This window comes from Notechis scutatus, chromosome 13 (genome assembly GCF_049901735.1).
Source record: "Notechis scutatus isolate UNSWTSFEM ecotype Mainland chromosome 13, rNotScu1.2, whole genome shotgun sequence".
Classification (NCBI taxonomy): Eukaryota; Metazoa; Chordata; class Lepidosauria; order Squamata; family Elapidae; genus Notechis; species Notechis scutatus.
The window spans coordinates 5,291,988-5,309,504 of NC_142021.1; the positions used below are offsets into that span (position 1 = coordinate 5,291,988).

General features: G+C 47.1%; 1 protein-coding gene across 1 annotated transcript in view; it reads right to left on the reverse strand.

The window, feature by feature from the left end:
* Positions 1-2,269: 2,269 nt before the first annotated feature.
* Positions 2,270-17,517, reverse strand: part of MED13L (mediator complex subunit 13L) — a 154,692-nt gene continuing 139,444 nt past the window's right edge. The window contains exons 22-31 of the mRNA XM_087942798.1: positions 14,236-14,455; positions 13,034-13,222; positions 12,614-12,837; positions 11,892-12,034; positions 10,740-10,898; positions 9,347-9,523; positions 6,932-7,083; positions 4,652-4,813; positions 4,420-4,532; positions 2,270-3,495 (exon numbers count right to left, since the gene is read on the reverse strand). Of these exons, the coding sequence (XP_087798924.1) occupies positions 3,363-3,495; positions 4,420-4,532; positions 4,652-4,813; positions 6,932-7,083; positions 9,347-9,523; positions 10,740-10,898; positions 11,892-12,034; positions 12,614-12,837; positions 13,034-13,222; positions 14,236-14,455 (1,672 nt within the window). The 3' untranslated portion in view covers positions 2,270-3,362. The remainder of the gene's footprint in view (positions 3,496-4,419; positions 4,533-4,651; positions 4,814-6,931; positions 7,084-9,346; positions 9,524-10,739; positions 10,899-11,891; positions 12,035-12,613; positions 12,838-13,033; positions 13,223-14,235; positions 14,456-17,517) is intronic.

Consider the following 17,517-nt stretch of genomic DNA (forward strand, 5'->3'; position numbering starts at 1 on the left):
CACAAGGTATATATGAATGACATTTAAAATGGAGGTTTTTTTTTTTATTATTATTGGTTCTTCTTTTTATCAAAGTCTCTCTTTTTTTTTAGTGTATTGTACCAGCGATATACTGTTTTAAGATTTAAAATGAACTTCACATAGTTCTTCTGTCTGTTTTGTTTTGTTTTGTTTCAAATTGGCTATATATAAAAAGAGGGTCACTGCAAAATGCTCAAGGAAAAGAACTCAAAATCAAACTCTCCCAAGAAATGTACAGCCTTTACATTAAAAAAAGGTTCGGAAATATACATATAAGCATGCTGGACAACCGTTGCCCCCACCCCAAAACCCACCCCATTTTGCTCAAAACTGTACTCATTCCGATTTCTGCATGATTTCTAAAATTAGAAATTAAAAAAAATAAAATAATTTCTTCACTCTGTAGGAAATCCAGGGCTTGTACATTTCAGATTAATTCAGTAAAAAACCCACAAGTAAAATAATGCATATTTAAAGGGAAATATACAGATTTTTCACACTGAAGGTACATAAGATTTTTTTTTCCTTTTTTTAAAATCTATTGCCATTCATTTATTTTGCACAAAAATGTATAAATATGTTTACCAGTTTCTCTTAACTTAAAAAAAATTAAATAAAAACAACATCAGATGAAAACTACTCCTTATTAACCCCTTTCCCAATATTTATGGATTGAGGGGTTTTGTGTGTGTGTGTGTGTTTAATTTTTGCATCAGAATTGGATCTCTGGGGGGCGGGGGGAAGAGAGAAGTCACCCCTTAATAAAAAAACAGCCCATTAAAAAGAAGCCAACCCAACTATAATCCAAAATTCAGGCGAATCTTGGGAACAAATAACCCCAAAGTGTTAAAAGATAACTTTACATAGTTTTCCTCATCAAGAATTTTTTTTTTTTTGTATATAAGTTTACAATCTTCATCTTTTAATGCTCTTCAAAAGGCCTTGAGAATTTTCCTTTCCGATTAAGAAAAAATAGTAATGTAATATTTTTTTTAAAATCCATTTTACACTGTATACATTAGATACAAATGGTTTTTCCATATATCTGAACTTTACCTGCCCCCTCCTATACATTGCAAAACTCCTCCAGGTGGGCGGCCTGGAGCAGCGAATAATAAGAGCGATCCATTTACAGTCTTCTTCTGACCCATCCTTTCCCACTGTTCATGGGATTACTTTTTTTTTTAATAATAATTATAATAATAATAATAATTATAATAAATCTGATTTAAACATTACATCATCGTTTCAAGAAAAATATTTAAATTCATAGAAATTTTCGTTTTCTTTTTCTTTTCTTTTTCATTTAACCAGAAGAAGAGAGACGTTTGGAAGAACTTCAAAAATGCGAAAAGGGTCCTTTAAGGGTGGCCGTGATGACCAAAGTCCCGCCCTCTTTTCCCCCCTTCAAAGCAGCCTTGGCCTGTCACTGCTAGAAATGGGAACAACCCCCCCCCCTCTTAACAACTCCTTCCAATCCGAGGAGTCATTCAAACCAAGGGGGTCTTCCCACCTGGGCAACTTTTAAGGCTGGTGGACTTCAACTCCCAGAATTCCACAGTCAGCATGGGAGTGCGGAAGCCCACAAGGCTTCAAGTTGTCCAGGCTGAGGACTTCTGGGAGTTGAAGTCCACCAGCCTTCAAAAGTCACTACCTTTGGAGACCCCTGATTCAAACAATTTAATGGCTTTAAGCTTTTCTTTAAAAAAAGAGGAAAAAAAACAACGATCAAACAATCAGGGTTAGGGGTTAGGCTTATGCTTTTTTCCCCACCCATTTTTTTTAAAAATTTTCCATATTAATGTAATGAAGGTAGCTTTTTTTTAAAAAAAAAAAAAACTGACAGAGATTTTGGAAGGTGGAAGTGGAGAATATGCACATCATCTTTCGAAAATAAGATGGGATGCTGGAGAGAGAGAGAGAGAAAAAAAAAATCCACATTGATCAAACCGGAAGGTTTTTAAGAAGAGACTGGACAGCCATTGGCCCGGAATGGTACAGGGTCTCCTGCTTGAGCAGGGGGTTGGACTAGATGACCTCCAAGACCCCTTCCAACCCTATCATTATTTCTATTCCAAACACCTCCTTAAACGTTCCTTTCAATGGTTTTTCCACCTGCCCCCCACTTTTTTGGGGGGGGGTTGCGGTTTCCACCCTTGAAGCAGCCAGCTATGTCCCTTCCAGCTCCGTTGAACTACATCTCCCATGATTCCCAGCCCCTGCCCCACACGATCCCGCTGCTGATGGCTCCCCCCAACACATCTGGATGCTGTCAGATCAGAGGAGGCTCGTTTTCGGGTGTTTTCCATATTTTTCCACCGTTCTTGGCTCTTTCGCACGACATGTCGTTAATCTGATTTACTTGGGAAAAAATAATAATTCTTGGCAGCCCTCCTCCTTAACTCAATGGGTCCACCCCCAAAAAAAAATTTGTCCTTTTTCTTTTTCTTTTTAAAAATGTGACTCTTTTGAGTTCTTCCACAATGGCTCCTTTGAACTCTTCCCCTTGTCCATCCCACCCAACTGACTCCTCCACCCCATTTCCTAGGCTAAAAGGGTGAGAGGTGTACCCAACCCCCCCACCCCCACCCCCCCAAAAAATAACCCAATGATATGGGAAGTGGATCGCGTGCTGTACCTGGTCCTCTATAATTTAATAGCCCCTATAAATAAATTAAAATAAAACAATAAAAACTGGACAAACGTCTCCAGACCATTCGTATGTACGTAGATGTGGGGTGGGGGTGGGGGTGGGGCGCAACCCCCACATTCATTCATTCATCCAAATCCATTCTGTCAAGGAGTTCCAGGTACACCAAAAATAATAATAATAATAATAACAATAATAATTAAAAAAAAATCCCATATATTTTCCGACTGGTGGAATCGTTCCTTTGTCGCAGCCCCCGTGGATGCGGTGGTTTTCAAGGAGAACGGCAGAATCCCGACCGCTCGCCGCAAGGATTTTGCTCTTCTTCAGCAGAGATCCGTGCACCAAAAAAAAAAGAGAGAGAAAAAGAAAGAACAAGGGGGGGGGGGAAAATGAAATGAAATGAAAGACTCCACTGTGGTCTGTAAGGTTTCCAGCCAGCAAAATTTAACACTGCCTTAAAAGTTGCAATACGTCTGGTGCTGCCTGCCAGCCTTGCTCGGAGGGAAGCTGAGAGGTTCCGTCTCGGTAGGCTCCGAGCACCCCTGGAGGTCGATTCTCCTGCTTCCTTGAGAACATGGGGAGCAAACTCTCCCGGCTTCTTCGGACTGGGAGCTGAACTCTTGCAGGCCAGGGCGCGTTCTTCAAGTGGAAAAGAGAAAAGGGTTTGGCTCGCCCCCCGTCTCTGCTATTAGAGGATGTTCATGATGGCGTTGTAGAGCTGGGTGAGCACCACGAAGTGAACAGGGAGGCAGGACCCGCGATCCTGGGTCGCCGGATTGCAAGTGAGCCATGACAATGCATTGTATTGTTCCAGGACAAACCTGCAGTGAGAGAGAGGGAGAGAGAGAGAGAGAGAGGAGTAAAGCAGGTGAGAAGAAAACTGATGGAGAGATCCAGAGGTTCCCTGTGGGATCTCCACCTTTTAAGGATTAAGTGGCACCTTGTGAGGACACAAAGGCAACACAGTCACATAAGCAAGAAGTGTTCCTTCAGTACCTCCAACTTTGCCTCCAATGTCCAGGTTACCTTCGCCTGGAGAAAAAAACTCTCCCTTTAAGTGGAGGAAATTCAGTCCGAAAACAAAATACATACAAACTGTAAATAAAAATCTACACAAACCACGCTGCAGTAATTATCTGGACAGGGCAAGAGAAGAAATTGCAGCAAAACACACCCACTTGGCTCAACGATACCAGATAATTCATGATTTGCTCTCAACAGTTTGCTGTGCGCAACTTCCCTTTTTAAACACTGCGTTCCCAGCTGCAGCTAATGAAGGGAATCAGGGCCCTTTCCTCCCCCGTAAGCCACGCAACCCATGTTGCTCCCTCCTTCGTTCCTCCCTGCGTGCCCTAGGATGAAGAGGGGTGGGCCTGGGTATTCCCTCTGCGTTGCTCTACCTCTCAATCCCTCGCAGCTTCAACCTCAAACTGTCTTCTGTGGACCTCACCCCGTTCCTAAGAGGTCCTTAAAGGGGGCACGCATAAGCGCACCAGTGTGCCTACCATCCCCATCTCACTTTATCCATATTTACTCCCTTTGACCTTGTTTGTGTTCATACTTATACTTGTTATCTTGTCTATGTTTGACAAACAAATAAATAAAACAAAACAAAACAAACTCAGAGAATACCAAGGAATCCTTCAAAGCAACCGACAACATTTGGGTCGATGTTCCGCAGCGGAAGGCCGGTCAAAGACCAAGCCTTGCATTATGACTGACCACAGCACCAGAAGGTCAATTACCTTAGGACATCTGATGTGGTTTTGGAGTCCAAGGGATGGGGCACTCTCTGGGAAGTCCGGGCAGGAAGAAGCTCGTCTGTCTGAGCTACAGAGATGTGATGATGCAGGGATGCCTGTCAGGAAGCGGAGGGAAGACAGGATCGCGTGATTAAGCCTCTCACATCCTTCTGGGACCCTCCAAACTAGGGCAGCCTGGTTCCCAAACCCCCCGAGTATAATAGCGAGGACCAACCTTGAGAAACAGGGGACATTGGTTCTGAGCTTGGGGACAGGAAGACCAGAACCACTGAGGAAGGTTCTCGGCTTTGGCAGTGGAAACGAAGTAACCCAGGGCGAGGGGCTGCTGCTTCAATTCTTCAGGGGCTTCCCGGGAAAGGAGACGCTCCCCTTGGCTCTGGAAAACAAAAAATCAAGGCGAGAAGGGCAACGTGGGTCAGTGCCTGTAGCATGCAGGGATCGACGGGGGGGTCCCTCGTGACCAGGTTCTTGGCCAACTTGAGACACACCCCGTACATGGTATGCAACTTCTTCACTTTGCTGTCGGGCTTAATTAACCCAGGGCAGGCAATTGCTCCCAACATCTAGCAACAGCAACGGCCCTTAGACTTATATATCACTTCGCAGCGCTTTACGGCCCTCTCTAAGCGGTTTACAGAGTCAGCTCTTTTTGTCCCCAACAATCTGGGGCTCCTCATTTGACTGACCTCGGAAGGAGGGAAGGCCGAGTCAACCTTGAGCCGGTCAGGATCGAACTCCTGGCAGTGGGCAGAGTTAGCCTGTAATGCTGCTTTCTAATTACTACGCACCATGGCAGGCAGGCAGGCAGGCAGGAGGGAGGAGGGAGGGAGGTGAGGGAGGGAGGGCACTAGCAAGAGCCCTTAGACTTACATACCGCTTCGCAGTGCTTCACAGCCTTCTCTAAGCGGTTTACAGAGTCAGCCTCTTGCCCCCCAACAATCTGGGTCCCCATTTTACCGATCTCGGAAGGACGGAAGGCTGAGTCAACCTTGAGCCGGTGGGAATTGAACTGGCAGCCTCATTGACCCAACTAGGCAACAGCATCAGTGCCAAAAGGAGGGGGCGGAGGAGGAATAGGAGCAGGAGTCGTCCTTGGTGCTCTCTGATATTGGTGGTTTCCTTGCAGAAGTTTTCATCAAACTAGGGAACATCCTCGGTTGCTCCTCTGAGCACTGATGATGTGATCGAGTTGGGTAATGAGATGTCTGCAAGAAAACCACCCGAGCTTCGGTGAGCCCCGTCTTGGACAAGTTCTCGCCGAGATCTCCGCTTGATCTGATTTCCTTTCTTCCTGGGACTTGCAGCGGCTCCTTTGAGAGCCCGCAGAGCCTCAAAGGCGGCCTGCCTAAATAAAGCACGCAACAGCGGTGCCAGAGAGGGCAACTTGCCAATGGGAGCAATCAATTATAAAATCCACAGAAGTTGGACGAAGGGAGGCCGTGCCTCGACCCCGGGGAAAAGATCACACGCTGCTAACTTCGCTCCGAACAAAAATTACACCTCAATTACCAGTCTGGCGTTAATGGTTAAACTGGTGGCTCTGAAGGCATTTGCCGCGTCCATTTACCGACTTCCCTGATTGCTCATCTCATTACAAGAGAAACGAGCTTTGTGCAACATTGACAAGACTTGCCAAGAATGGTCAGGACTGAAAAATGGAAATAACCAGGAGTCTCTTTGCAGGCAGTCCTCGACTTACAACGGTTTGTTCAGTGACCGAAGTTCAGGGGTGGGATTCTACCCGGTTCGGACCGGTTCGAGAGAACTGGATATTAGTTACAGCTGGTTCACTGAGCCGGTATTTCACCCAACTGGCTGGCCCCGCCCTCCTACCCCCACTGCTCCCAAGAGTCTCCACGTGGCCCATTTGCGATGGAGGGTGCAGGGTCCGCGTGGAGGCTCTGGGAGGGGAAAAAAAATGGGCCTTCTGGAAGTCTGGAAATGGGCCTGTTTCCGGCTTCCGGAAGGCCTCCAGAGCCCGGGGGAGGCCATTTTTGCCCTCCCAGAGGCCTGGGGGAGGCCTCTGGACCCTTAGGAGGGTGAAAACGGCCTCCCCCAGGCTCTGGAAGCCCACCAGAAGCTGGAAACAAGAAGCTCCAGTAGGCACCACCCACCATAGCCATGCTCACCCAGCCACCAGGAAAGGAAGGGGTAAAACCAGTTGCTGGATTTTTGAATCACACCCCTGCCGAAGTTACATCAGTGCTGAAAAAACGGGATTTGGGACCGTTTGCATGATTTTAATCTTACTAGGGTATGCTGATTACCAAGCTGCTATATTCTGGAGTGGTAGAGAAATCCGAGTAAATATATATATATATATATATATATATATTCTTAAAGAAGAGTCTTCATCATGCTTGTTGATATCATCTGCTCCCTCTTCCATGAGATATGGGGGTGGGGAAACCATTGGTTTTTCAGGAGCCGAAACTAGTGGGGATCTCTGGACCTGAATCTTCCAGAGTGGCACAGGGAGATGGTGAGGACTTACCCGGCTGTGCTGAAAGGATGGTCCGACTCCAATTCCAGGAGAACCAGGGGAGGGGACAGGGGAAGAGTTTGGAGAGGAGTGAAGGTTCCCAGTCATCAGGATGCCAATGTCATTGTCCATGTCATCCGGGAATGGGAGGTCAAACATGTCATCTCAAAGGGGAAAGAAGAGTAAAAGAAGATGTCAGTATTATTAGTTTCTGTGTGAGTCTTTATCTCTCTCTGTCTCTCTCTCTCTCTCTCCCTCCTATCTGTCTCATCTCTGTTTCCCTCTCCCTATCTGTCCATCTTTTTCATCTCTCCCATCTCTCTGTTCTCTCGTTCTCTCTTTTTCTCAGTCTCTCTCCCCTCTGTCCATTTCTCCTGTCTCTCATCTTTGTCTTTCTCTGTCTGTTTCTCTCTCTCTCTTTCTCACTATCTGTCCATCTCTCCTATTTCTCATCTGTTTTTCTTTCTCCTCCTATCTCCCCATCTCTCCTGTCTTTCATCTCTCTCTCTCTCGTTCTCTCCTATCTGTCTGCCTCCTCTTTCTCTCTCGCCTATCTATCCATCTCACCTGTCTCTCATTTCTCTTTTCCCTTCTCTCTCTCTCTCTCTCTCTCTCTTTCTCTCTCTCTCTCTCTGTCTCTCTATCTATCTATCTATCTATCTATCTATCTATCTATCTATCTATCTATCTATCTATCTATCTATCTGCTATTTATTCTCTCTTTCTCTCCATCTCTCTCTCTCTGCTCTCTTTGCGTGTGGGTGTCTGTGTGTATCCAAGTTAAGTTCAATTCCTGCCAATCACCTACACAGGTCCCTGCAATTTTCTTGGCAACCTGTTCAGAATGGTTTAAATGCTGGTTTTCAGAATTTGTTCTTATCCCCTTCCAAAGGCAACAGCAGCCTGGAGATTTAGCCAAGTTTCCTTAAGCTGCCCCTTGATAGGTTCCACCTTTAGAAATCTTAACAACCTCCACACTTTGCATCACCTCCGAGGTAGAAGCAAGAAAACTAATAGCTTGGAAGCTTTTTCCCTTCTCCCTCTTTCTTTTTTTAATAATTAAACACAGAAAAATGAGTGGAGAAAATTAAATCTAACACCCTTTTGGAAAGCACAAGCTGTTGGACATCACTCCAATTAACACGCAAAACCCTAAGGGCCCAAGTTAATGCAGGTTAAATATTTGTCAGCCCAGAGTTCAGGAGGGGGATTTGGGGGCCGAGAAGGGATTAAGAGGCGGTGCACTTGGTGAGGCCCACTGAATTCCATCAAAACATCAAGGGGAAAGGAAGGGAGGGAGGGAGCGAGGAGGAAGAAGGAAGGGAGGGGAAGGGAGGGAGGGAGGAAGGGAGGGGAAGGGAGGAGAGAGGAAGGAAGGAAGGAGGGAAGGAAGAAAAATAAAGGGGGGAGGGAGGGGGAGGGGGAAAGGAAGGAAGGAAGGAAAAGGAAGGAAGGAAGGAAGGAAGGAAGGAAGGAAGGAAGGAAGGAAGGAAGGAAGGAAGGAAGGAAGGAAGGAAGGAAGGAAGGAAGGAAGGAAGGAAGGAGGGAAAGGAAGGGGAAAGGAGAGGAGAGAAGGAGGAAGGAGGAAGGAAAGGAAGGGGTAAAAGAAGGAAAAGGAAGGGAAGGAAGGAAGGAAAAGGAAGGGAAGGAAGGGGAAAAGAAGGAAGGAAAAGGAAAGGAAAGGAAAGGAAAGGAAGGAAGGGAAGGGAAGGAAGGGAAGGGAAGGAAGGAAGGAAGGAAGGAAGGAAGGAAGGAAGGAAGGAAGGAAGGAAGGAAGGAAGGAAGGAAGGAAGGAAGGAAGGAAGGAAGGGGGAAGGAAAGGAAGGAAGGAAGGAAGGGGAAAGGAAGGGGAAGGAAAGGAGAGGAGGAGGAAGGAAAGGAAGGGGTAAAAGAAGGAAAGGAAGGGAAGGAAGGAAGGAAGGAAGGAAGGGAGGAAGAGGAGGGAGGGAGGGAGGGAGGAAGGAAGGAAGGAAGGAAGGAAGGAAGGAAGAAGGAAGGAGCGAGCAAGCAAGCTCACCCAGAATCATACCGCTGGAAGGGACCTTGGAGGTCTTCTAACCCAACCCCCCTGCTCAAGACAGAAAACCTTAAGCCATCTCGGTTAAATGCTTGTCCAGCCTCTTCTTGAAAAATCTCCAGGGATCGAGCACCCACAACTTCATTCTCCCTACTGTCAGAAAAGTTCTCCTTCCTTCTGTGCTGGCTCTCTCTTTAATGACTTCCCACCCCATTTACTTCCTGTCCTATCTCGGGCGCTTCAGTGGCCCCTCAAGTCCCTGTGAAGAGGCCCATCCTAGTGTAGAAGGCGGGGGGGAACGGGACTCACCCGGGACTGATAGCTGAAACGTTCTGATTTCGCGCACCAAAGAGGAATTCTCCCTCCCACACACACACACATACCTTCCTCTCCGGCAGCAACCGACTTACCATTATTGGGGCTGAATCCATCTTCGTTGGGGTAATTGGCAGGAGCGACCTGGATGGTTGCCGAGGTTGGGAAAACCAGGATGTGAGTACAAGAGGCATCCTGCGGAGTGTTCAGTTGTGAAGACTGCAGATTAAGGGCGGTGCTCCGGCCGAAGACGGAACCCATGGTGACAGCATCTTTTGGGAGAAAGAAAAGGAAGAAGAGAGGAGTCCGGCTGTGTTCTGACCCAAACCCTTTTCCAATAAAACAAACGTGAACCAAAGGGAACAGAAACCTTTTAATGATTCTTACGAATCCCCGGTTAAAAGGCTGCTGCAAACTAATTAACTTTGATAAGCACAAGACTCGCCAAAACGGTGCGAGGCTGCCAAGAATAACAGATAAGAAATATTTCACAACACAAGAGTCTTCAAATACCAACTTAAGATACTGCAATGTCCACGAGGCTGAGTTTCAAAACGTTTTTGCTTCCTGCAAAGAACGTTCGCTTCACAGCTGGCTTTTATCTCCTTGAGGGAGGGGCCTTACTCCTTGCAGCTTTACTCCCGAGTCGCCTGGGCTGCTGCAACTGCAGGCTCCTCGGGAACCTCCTCATTGCTACTACAATCTCTGAAGGCAGCAGTCCACTCCCTAATGGTCCTGGCCCCTCATCTGAGTCTTCGCTCTCCACAGCCGTCCACACCTGCTGCCGGCTAACCACAAAAGGCTGCAGGAAGATGGCTCTAAACAACAACACTGTGAAAAGACCTCAGGAAAACGGTCCTTCTAAGGACACAGGCTATAGCTGTGATGGCGGACCTATGGCACATGTGCTGGAGGTGGCATGCAAAGCCACCTCTCTGGGCACGCCAGCCATCGCCTGTTGGCTCTTCTGCGTTGCTCATGTGCGTAGGAGTGCCGGAAACTGGAAAAGCAGTGCTGGCCAGCTGGGTTTTGTGTGCGGAGGAATGCTGGAAACTGGAAGAGAAGCTCCTCGGAGTGCATGCATGTGCCAGCCAGCTGGTCTTCGTGTGTGCATGCATGTTAGAAACCAGAAGGCCAGGTGGCCAGCGCGTGTGTTCCTGTTTCAGCACAAAAGGTTAACCACCACTGCCCTATATTATTCCAGACAAGTGTCGCTTCTTGAAAACCTCCAGTGATGAAGCACCTACAGCTTCTGGAGGCAAGCCGTTCCACTGGTTAATTGTCCTCACTGGTAGGAAGTTTCTCCTTAATTCCAGGTTGCTTCTCTCCTTGATTAGTTCCCATCCATCGCTTCTTGTCTTGCCTTCTGGTGCTTTGGACAATAACTTGACCTCCCTCTCCTTTGGGGCAGGCCCTCAAATACTGGAAGGCTGCTACCATGTCTGTCTGTCCCACTGAGCCCATCGTCAGAGTGTTGTGCATAATTACCTGGCATCACCACAAATGACCCCTGCGGCTCCATGGCAACCAAGCAGGCGCTGAGGATGGAGGGGGAATCTGCAGAGGAGATGCCACACATCCGACACACCTCCTTCAGCTGCTTACTGATTGTCTGCAGGGAGCACTCTCCCAGCAGAATGCTCCAGTCTGAAAAACAGGGGGTGGGGAGGGAAGATATGTGGCTGTCATCTAAAGCAGTGGTCGCCAACCAGTGGGCCAGGGACCACTGGTGGTCCGTGAGAAAATTTTGATGGTTCGCAGAGAAATGTCACCCCCAAAGCAATTAATCCAGGCTGCGCGGGAACACAAGGCTGCGCTGCCCACAGGACCCGCGGGAACACAAGGCTTGCGTCGCTTGCATTGCAAACAACACGAGGTAGTAAGGGGAGAGGGGAAAGGGTGGAGGGGGGAAATTGCCCCACTCACCCCACACACCTGGCCTGGCCACCGGGCTGCTTCTTTCTGCTTCTTTCTTCTTCTGCTTTTGGCTGCACTCAAGGAAAGCAGCAAAAGTCTTTCTTTCTCTCCCCCAAACTCCGCCAGAAATGAGTCTTTGGGACCCTACAAGGCCTCCTGCTCCAAGAGGCTGCGCTGGCTCAACAAATGTCACAAAGACTCATTTCTGGTGGAGTTTCTGGGTGAGAAAGAAAAACTTCTGCTCCTTCTACTGCTTTCCTTGCATGAAGCCAAAAATCTCTCTCTTTCTCTCCCCAAGAATGGAGCTGGAGACGGTATCCTGCGATCCAAATTAATGATTGATCGGTAGGAAAATGGGGTGGGAAATTTTCCTGCAAACTTTTTTTGGGGATTTTTCCAAGATCTCTGGTTCATGGGATTTAAAACTATGAGTTTGGTGGTCCCTGAGGTCCAAATGTTGGCGGCCCCTGATCTAAAGAAGCTTCTCCCAACCGGAAGTCAAAGCAGAACAAGATTGTAGCCCGAACTTGGCAAATTTAAGACTTGTGAACTTTCAACTCCCAGAATTCCTGAACTCACATGACTGGAGGAGGAATTCTAAGAGTTAAAGTCCGTAAAACCGGATAGGCTGACTCCGTAAAACCGCTCAGAGAGTTCTGTAAAACACTGTGAAGTGGTATATAAGTCTAAGGGCTGTTGCTAAAGGCCTTCTAGCCCAGGTACCTTTCAGCTCCCCGTGGCCAAGCCGTCCAAGGCGCCCAATCACGACTCTCCAGGGAAGTGACGTCATCTGGATGATCCCGATACACCATTCCCATAGCTTCTGCAAGCCAATTTTACGTGCTGACACCTTGCACCTCCGTGATCTGGAGGGAAAAGAAAGAGTAGTAAGTGCTGTAAGAATGCACTTGTGGTTTTTTTCCCCTTCTTTTTACGACCTGTGATCCTTTTATTCGGGATAACATCAATGTGACTGAATGGAACGTTTACTGGCCGGATGCCCTTCCTGACGGCCATAGGGAGTTCTCAACAGATATTTTCTCTTTGCGCCCTGATAAGAGAAACATCTGTTTGGAAGTGAGCATTTACTGGCCAGATGCCCTCCCTGATGCCTACGCGGAGTCCGCAGCAAATTATTTTCTCTAGGCGCCCTGATAGAGAAACATCTATCGACACCTAGGACTGAACTCTCAATCTTCTGGGTGGGAGACAAGCATCTTGACCTCTAAGCCACCATACTGCTGAGCTATAAAAGTGTGCACTCAATGCCTTTAGACAATGTTTTAAGACCAGGAAGTCCAGCACGATTGTCTGCTCTAAAGTTTGGAGCAGCTTCAGTTTAAGTCTAAGTCTAAGTCTAAGTTTAAGTTTAAGTCTAAGTTTAAGTTTAGGTTAACTTTAGGTTAACTTTAGTTAATTTAGTTTAGTTTAGTTTTTAAGCCTACCTGTTTGGCAAATCAATGTTGACAATGCAAGTTTCCAACAAGTCCCCATGAAGGTCAGTGCAGGAGGCCAGAAGCCAACGCTGATCGTGAGAGAGACAATACCCCACAAACAGCACGTTATACTTCTGGCTGGCTTCGCCAAAGGTCTCCCCGAGCTCTGTCTGTTTGTCTTTGATAGGTGCCAGGATAAATGGAGGGGAGTACAGCTGAATGGGACTCGGCCGCTACAAAAAAACAAAACAAAAACCCATGTTAAATTGTCAAATTGGTAACACAGTTTCCCAAACGCCTGGGAAAGAGATCTTCAGAGTCTTACGAAATGCTAACAGGGTCGGGACCGTCCAGATTTGGCAAAGGATGCTGGTTTGAGAGGGAAAGTGTGGTGGGCCCAGAGAGGCTTTGCTGGGCTTCGCCACTCACCTCGGAGTTCTTGAGGGTCATCTCGATGCTGGCAGCTGGTCCGAAACCCGTCAGAGACTTGATGTGAATCTGGGTGGGTAGCGGTCGCCTGCACTGGCAGTAGACGGAAAATGCCAGGGATTTCAAGTGCTGGATATAAAAGATCTGCTCGTCCTTCATGGTCTGCAGCATATATTGGCAAGGCACAATCTGAAGGAAATAGAAAAGCCGGGATTAGTCAATAGCTATAGCGATAGTGCTTTAGACTTATATACCGCTTCACATGCTTTACGACCCTCTCTAAGAGGTTTACAGAGTCACCTTCTCCCATCAATAATCTTGGTCCTCATTTTACCCGCCTCGGAAGGATGGAAGGCTGAGTCAACCTTGAGCAGGTCAAACTGCTGGCAGTGGGCAGAGTTAGCCTTCAATTCTTCACTCTAATCACTGTGCCACTATGGCTCTTAATAGCAATAGCACTCAGACTTCACAATGCATTATGGCCTCCTTTAAGCGGTTTACAGAGTCAGCCTTTTGCAAACCCCAACAATCTGGGTCCTCGTTTTACCCACCTCGGAAGGACGGAAGGCTGAGTCAAGCTTGAGCCAGTGACAAGCGAACTCCTAGCTTGGGCAGAGTTAGCCTGCAATACTGTATTCTAACCACTGTGCACCATGGATGGATGGATGGATGGAAGGAACAGCAATAGCCCTTAGACTTATATACCGCTATACGGTGCTTTACAGCCCTCTCTGAGTGGTTTACAGAGTCAGCCTCTTGCCCTCAACAATTGGGGTCCTCATTTTACCGACTGCGGAAGGATGGAAGCCAGTCAGGATTGAACTGCTGGCAGTGGGCAGAGTCAGCCTGTAATATTGCATTCTAACCACTGTGCACCATGGAAGGATGGATGGATGGATGGATGGATGGAAAATAGCAATAGTGCCTATATACTGCTTCCCAGTGCTTCATGGCCCTCTCTGAGCAGTTTACAGAGTCAGGATCTTGCAAACCCCAACAATCTGATATTTATGACGGTTGCAGCATCCCGGGGTTACACGTTCCCCTTTTACAACCTTCCGACAAGCCCAGTCAACGGGGGAAACCAGAGTCACTTCACAACTGGGTGACTTAAGTTATCAACTGCAATCTTCAGTTAGCAGCACACGTTCTTCTTCCGCCCAACTCAAAAGGACTTCTTGCCTCTTTCAAGGAAAACCCACCTGAAGAATGAAAGAGCTCCTCATATTTTCGGGGAGGTTGTCCAACATTTCCGTGTAACAGCGCATCAAGCTCAAGAGCCAGAAACTGGCAGAAGAAGATTCCTCTTCCGCGGTGTAGGTGAAGGGATCCACCATATAGATGACCACAGCCGGTGGGTAGGCATGGCTGTCTGCAGACTCAGGTTCTGTTGGGATTCCAATCCTCTCCCTCTCTGCAGAGCTATAAAAACAGCAGCAACAATGATTTATGCCAAGAGCAGAATTATCAGGAAATCCAGGCAGTTCACGGGATTATAAAGGTTCATGATAAGCTTAAGGTCTCTACAAGAATCTGAGCTACTAACGGTCAAAGCGAATTGGTGGTAAGTAAGAGTCAAGGGAGTTCAAGGTGGGCCGGATTTAAGTCTCTTGTGGGCGCAAAAGACTTGAGACTGATGGCATATTTGACTCCTCCTTCGGTCCCACGGTGACATGACAGCAGTCTTCCAATATTTAAGGGGCTGCCACAAAGAAGATGGGGAGGGGGTGTCAACCTTTTCTCCAAAGCACCAGAAGGTGACAAGAAACAACGGATGGAAATTAATCAAGGAGAGAAGCAACCTAGAACTAAGGAGGATTAAAGCAGGGGGTCGGACTAGAGGACCTCCATGGTCCCCTCCGTCTCTGTTATTCTGTCATCTTGTACAATTCAAAAGTTCATCATGTTTTTTCCCCCTATTAAGTTACAACCCCTGTGCTTAAGCTGTCAGGACTCCGGTAGTTACCCCCATTTAAATCATGAGTGTCTAGCCGGATTTTCAAAGCTCAAAGATTTATTAGGAGAAGACATGCCTCTGAGACACATCATTCATTGTCACCTTTGACCCTGGTTTCCCCCCACCCCCTAGGTGTATCATAATTCATATTCTCCAATGGGACACATCCATAGCCAAGAGCCATCAATCATACTTTCCAGTTAGAATTTTGCACGGCAGAAACTTCGGTCGCCTGGAAACTATCTATGAAAACATTTATGGAATGCAGTTTCAGTTTTGCAAGCTGCTACACTACACTACTCTCTCCTCCCTTTCTGTTGGCAACTCTAAAAAGACCAGAGAAATATTTTATGAGTTGACATAAGGATTCCTCTGTTGGGAGCTCCTTAGAAGAAATGCTTTTATTTTGCCTGGACTCTCACAGGACCGAAGGTGGGAAATACACAAGTCCAGGACGTGTAATGGAGGTGCTGACAGGTTGAGATCACAGATCGCTCCCCTGTTGCTCTCTCTCCATAACCCAAATGCCTACTTTTATTCAGCCTTCCTTGTATTTATCATGTGAATCCAAGCGTATCTCCTTTAAGCAACCGTTGAGCAACCTGTGCCGGACCCAAAGCTCCGCTGTTCCTTTTGGATCCAAATACTTAGAAGAAGAGGGGTTGACAACCACAGTGGGAAGAGGCAGCCACAAGACAACTCAGCTTCAGTTTCAAATATATATATATATATAATTAAGAACGTATCATCTTAGTGTTAAGGATGATCTTGGCAGATCCCTAAACCTGGATTGCAAAGAAGGCAGAGGCTACTACCCAGCATAAAGATTAAGCACCCTTGCTGAAATTAATAAGCTTGTGTCTCTGCATTATAGAATTATCCAGCAATTAACTTTGAACGGTGGCAGTAATCAATTTTTGCTATTACAATTACAAGACCAGCAGGGGCCAGTATGTAGGTGAACATTATTATTATTTTCCTTGCTGAGATTCATCACATATCTCCAACTCGTTTTATTTCTCTGGGGTTCAAACTCTCTACCAAAACCTAATTTCATGTACCGTTATATTTTAGATAACTGTACAGGTGGTCCTTACTTTACGACTGGAATTGAGTCTCAAATTTCCATTGCTAAACAAGGCAGTTGCTAAGTGACCCAAAGGTGCTTTTTTTCCAAGAGGCAACTGGACTTTCTGGGTTTTTCTTTGAAGACGTTTCGCTTCTCATCTGAGGAGCTTCTTCAGCTCTCACAGGATGGTGGGGTACGGAAGGATTTATACTCCTTGCAGACAGCCGGTCATTTGCATCCTTTTACAGGTTCATTGAGGCCACTTGGAGCTTTATCTGTGTCCTCAGGGTCTCTTGAGTGGTGTTTAAGTGAGCATTGCCCCCATTTTACGACCTTCTTGCCATGGTTGTTAAACAGATCGCACAGTTAAGCGAATTACATGGTGGTTAAGCGAACCCGGCTTCCCCCGTTGACTTCGCTTGTCGGAGGCCGGCTGGGGGAAGGTTACAAATGTTGATCACGTGACCCTGGGACACGGCAACCATCATAAATACACGCCAGTTGCCACGCGCCCGATGTTTTGATCGTGTGACCGTGGGGAGACTGCCAACGGTTGTTAATCGTGAAAACTGGCCATACGTCACTTTTTTTCCAGTGCCCTTTGAACTTCCGAGTGTCACTAAACGAATGATTGTAAGTTGAGGACTCCCTGTACACAGGTTTAGGAGCTGTCCAAAGCCTGATCTCAGAAGTATTTCAGGAAAGTCCCAAAGGGGCTTTTTCAAAACAAACTTTTGTTTTTCACCCTGACAACCGTTGCAGCATGGCCCCGTAATCGCCTGATCAAAATCTGGACTCTTGGCAACTGGCATGTACTTATGGCAGTTGCACTGTCCTGGTGGTCATGTGGTCATGGCAAAGAAGTCCCAATACTTATGAAGATGGTCATTGTCGTGCCCCTGTCAGAGTCTGAAGTGTGTGGCTCCATTGGCTGTGGAGGAAACTGGGGAAGGGCAAAGTCCGGCTGGGCAGAGCAGGAGAGAGGTAGAACAAGGGAGAGGGAGTTCAGAGGAAGACCCAGGCCCACCCTCACTTCATCCTAGGGCATGCAGGGAGGAACGGAGAAGAGAGCAACGTGGGTTGCATGGCTTATGGGGGAGGAAAGGGCCCCGGTTCCCTTCATTAGCCACACCTGGGAATGAGAGTTTAAAAGAGATGCATGCTGAGTGTAGCGTCTGCTGGGAACAAACATGACTTTATCCTGTGTTGTCTTTGGTTATCTGTGTCCCTGGCGTCCTCCCAACCGTGTTGAGTTATTGCCGTGCCTTCACGTCTAGAATTCCTTCTCCTGCCCTGCTGGACTAATTATCTTTTTGCCCTGATTGGACTTATAGTTACAGTTTTTGTTGACCATGTTTTGGACTTGATTCTCTGCAGCCCAAGGCTGTTCCTGGGAGAGTTTTTTCTCCAGCCCAGAAGGCAACCAGGACATTGGGGGCAAAGTTGGAGCTAATAAAG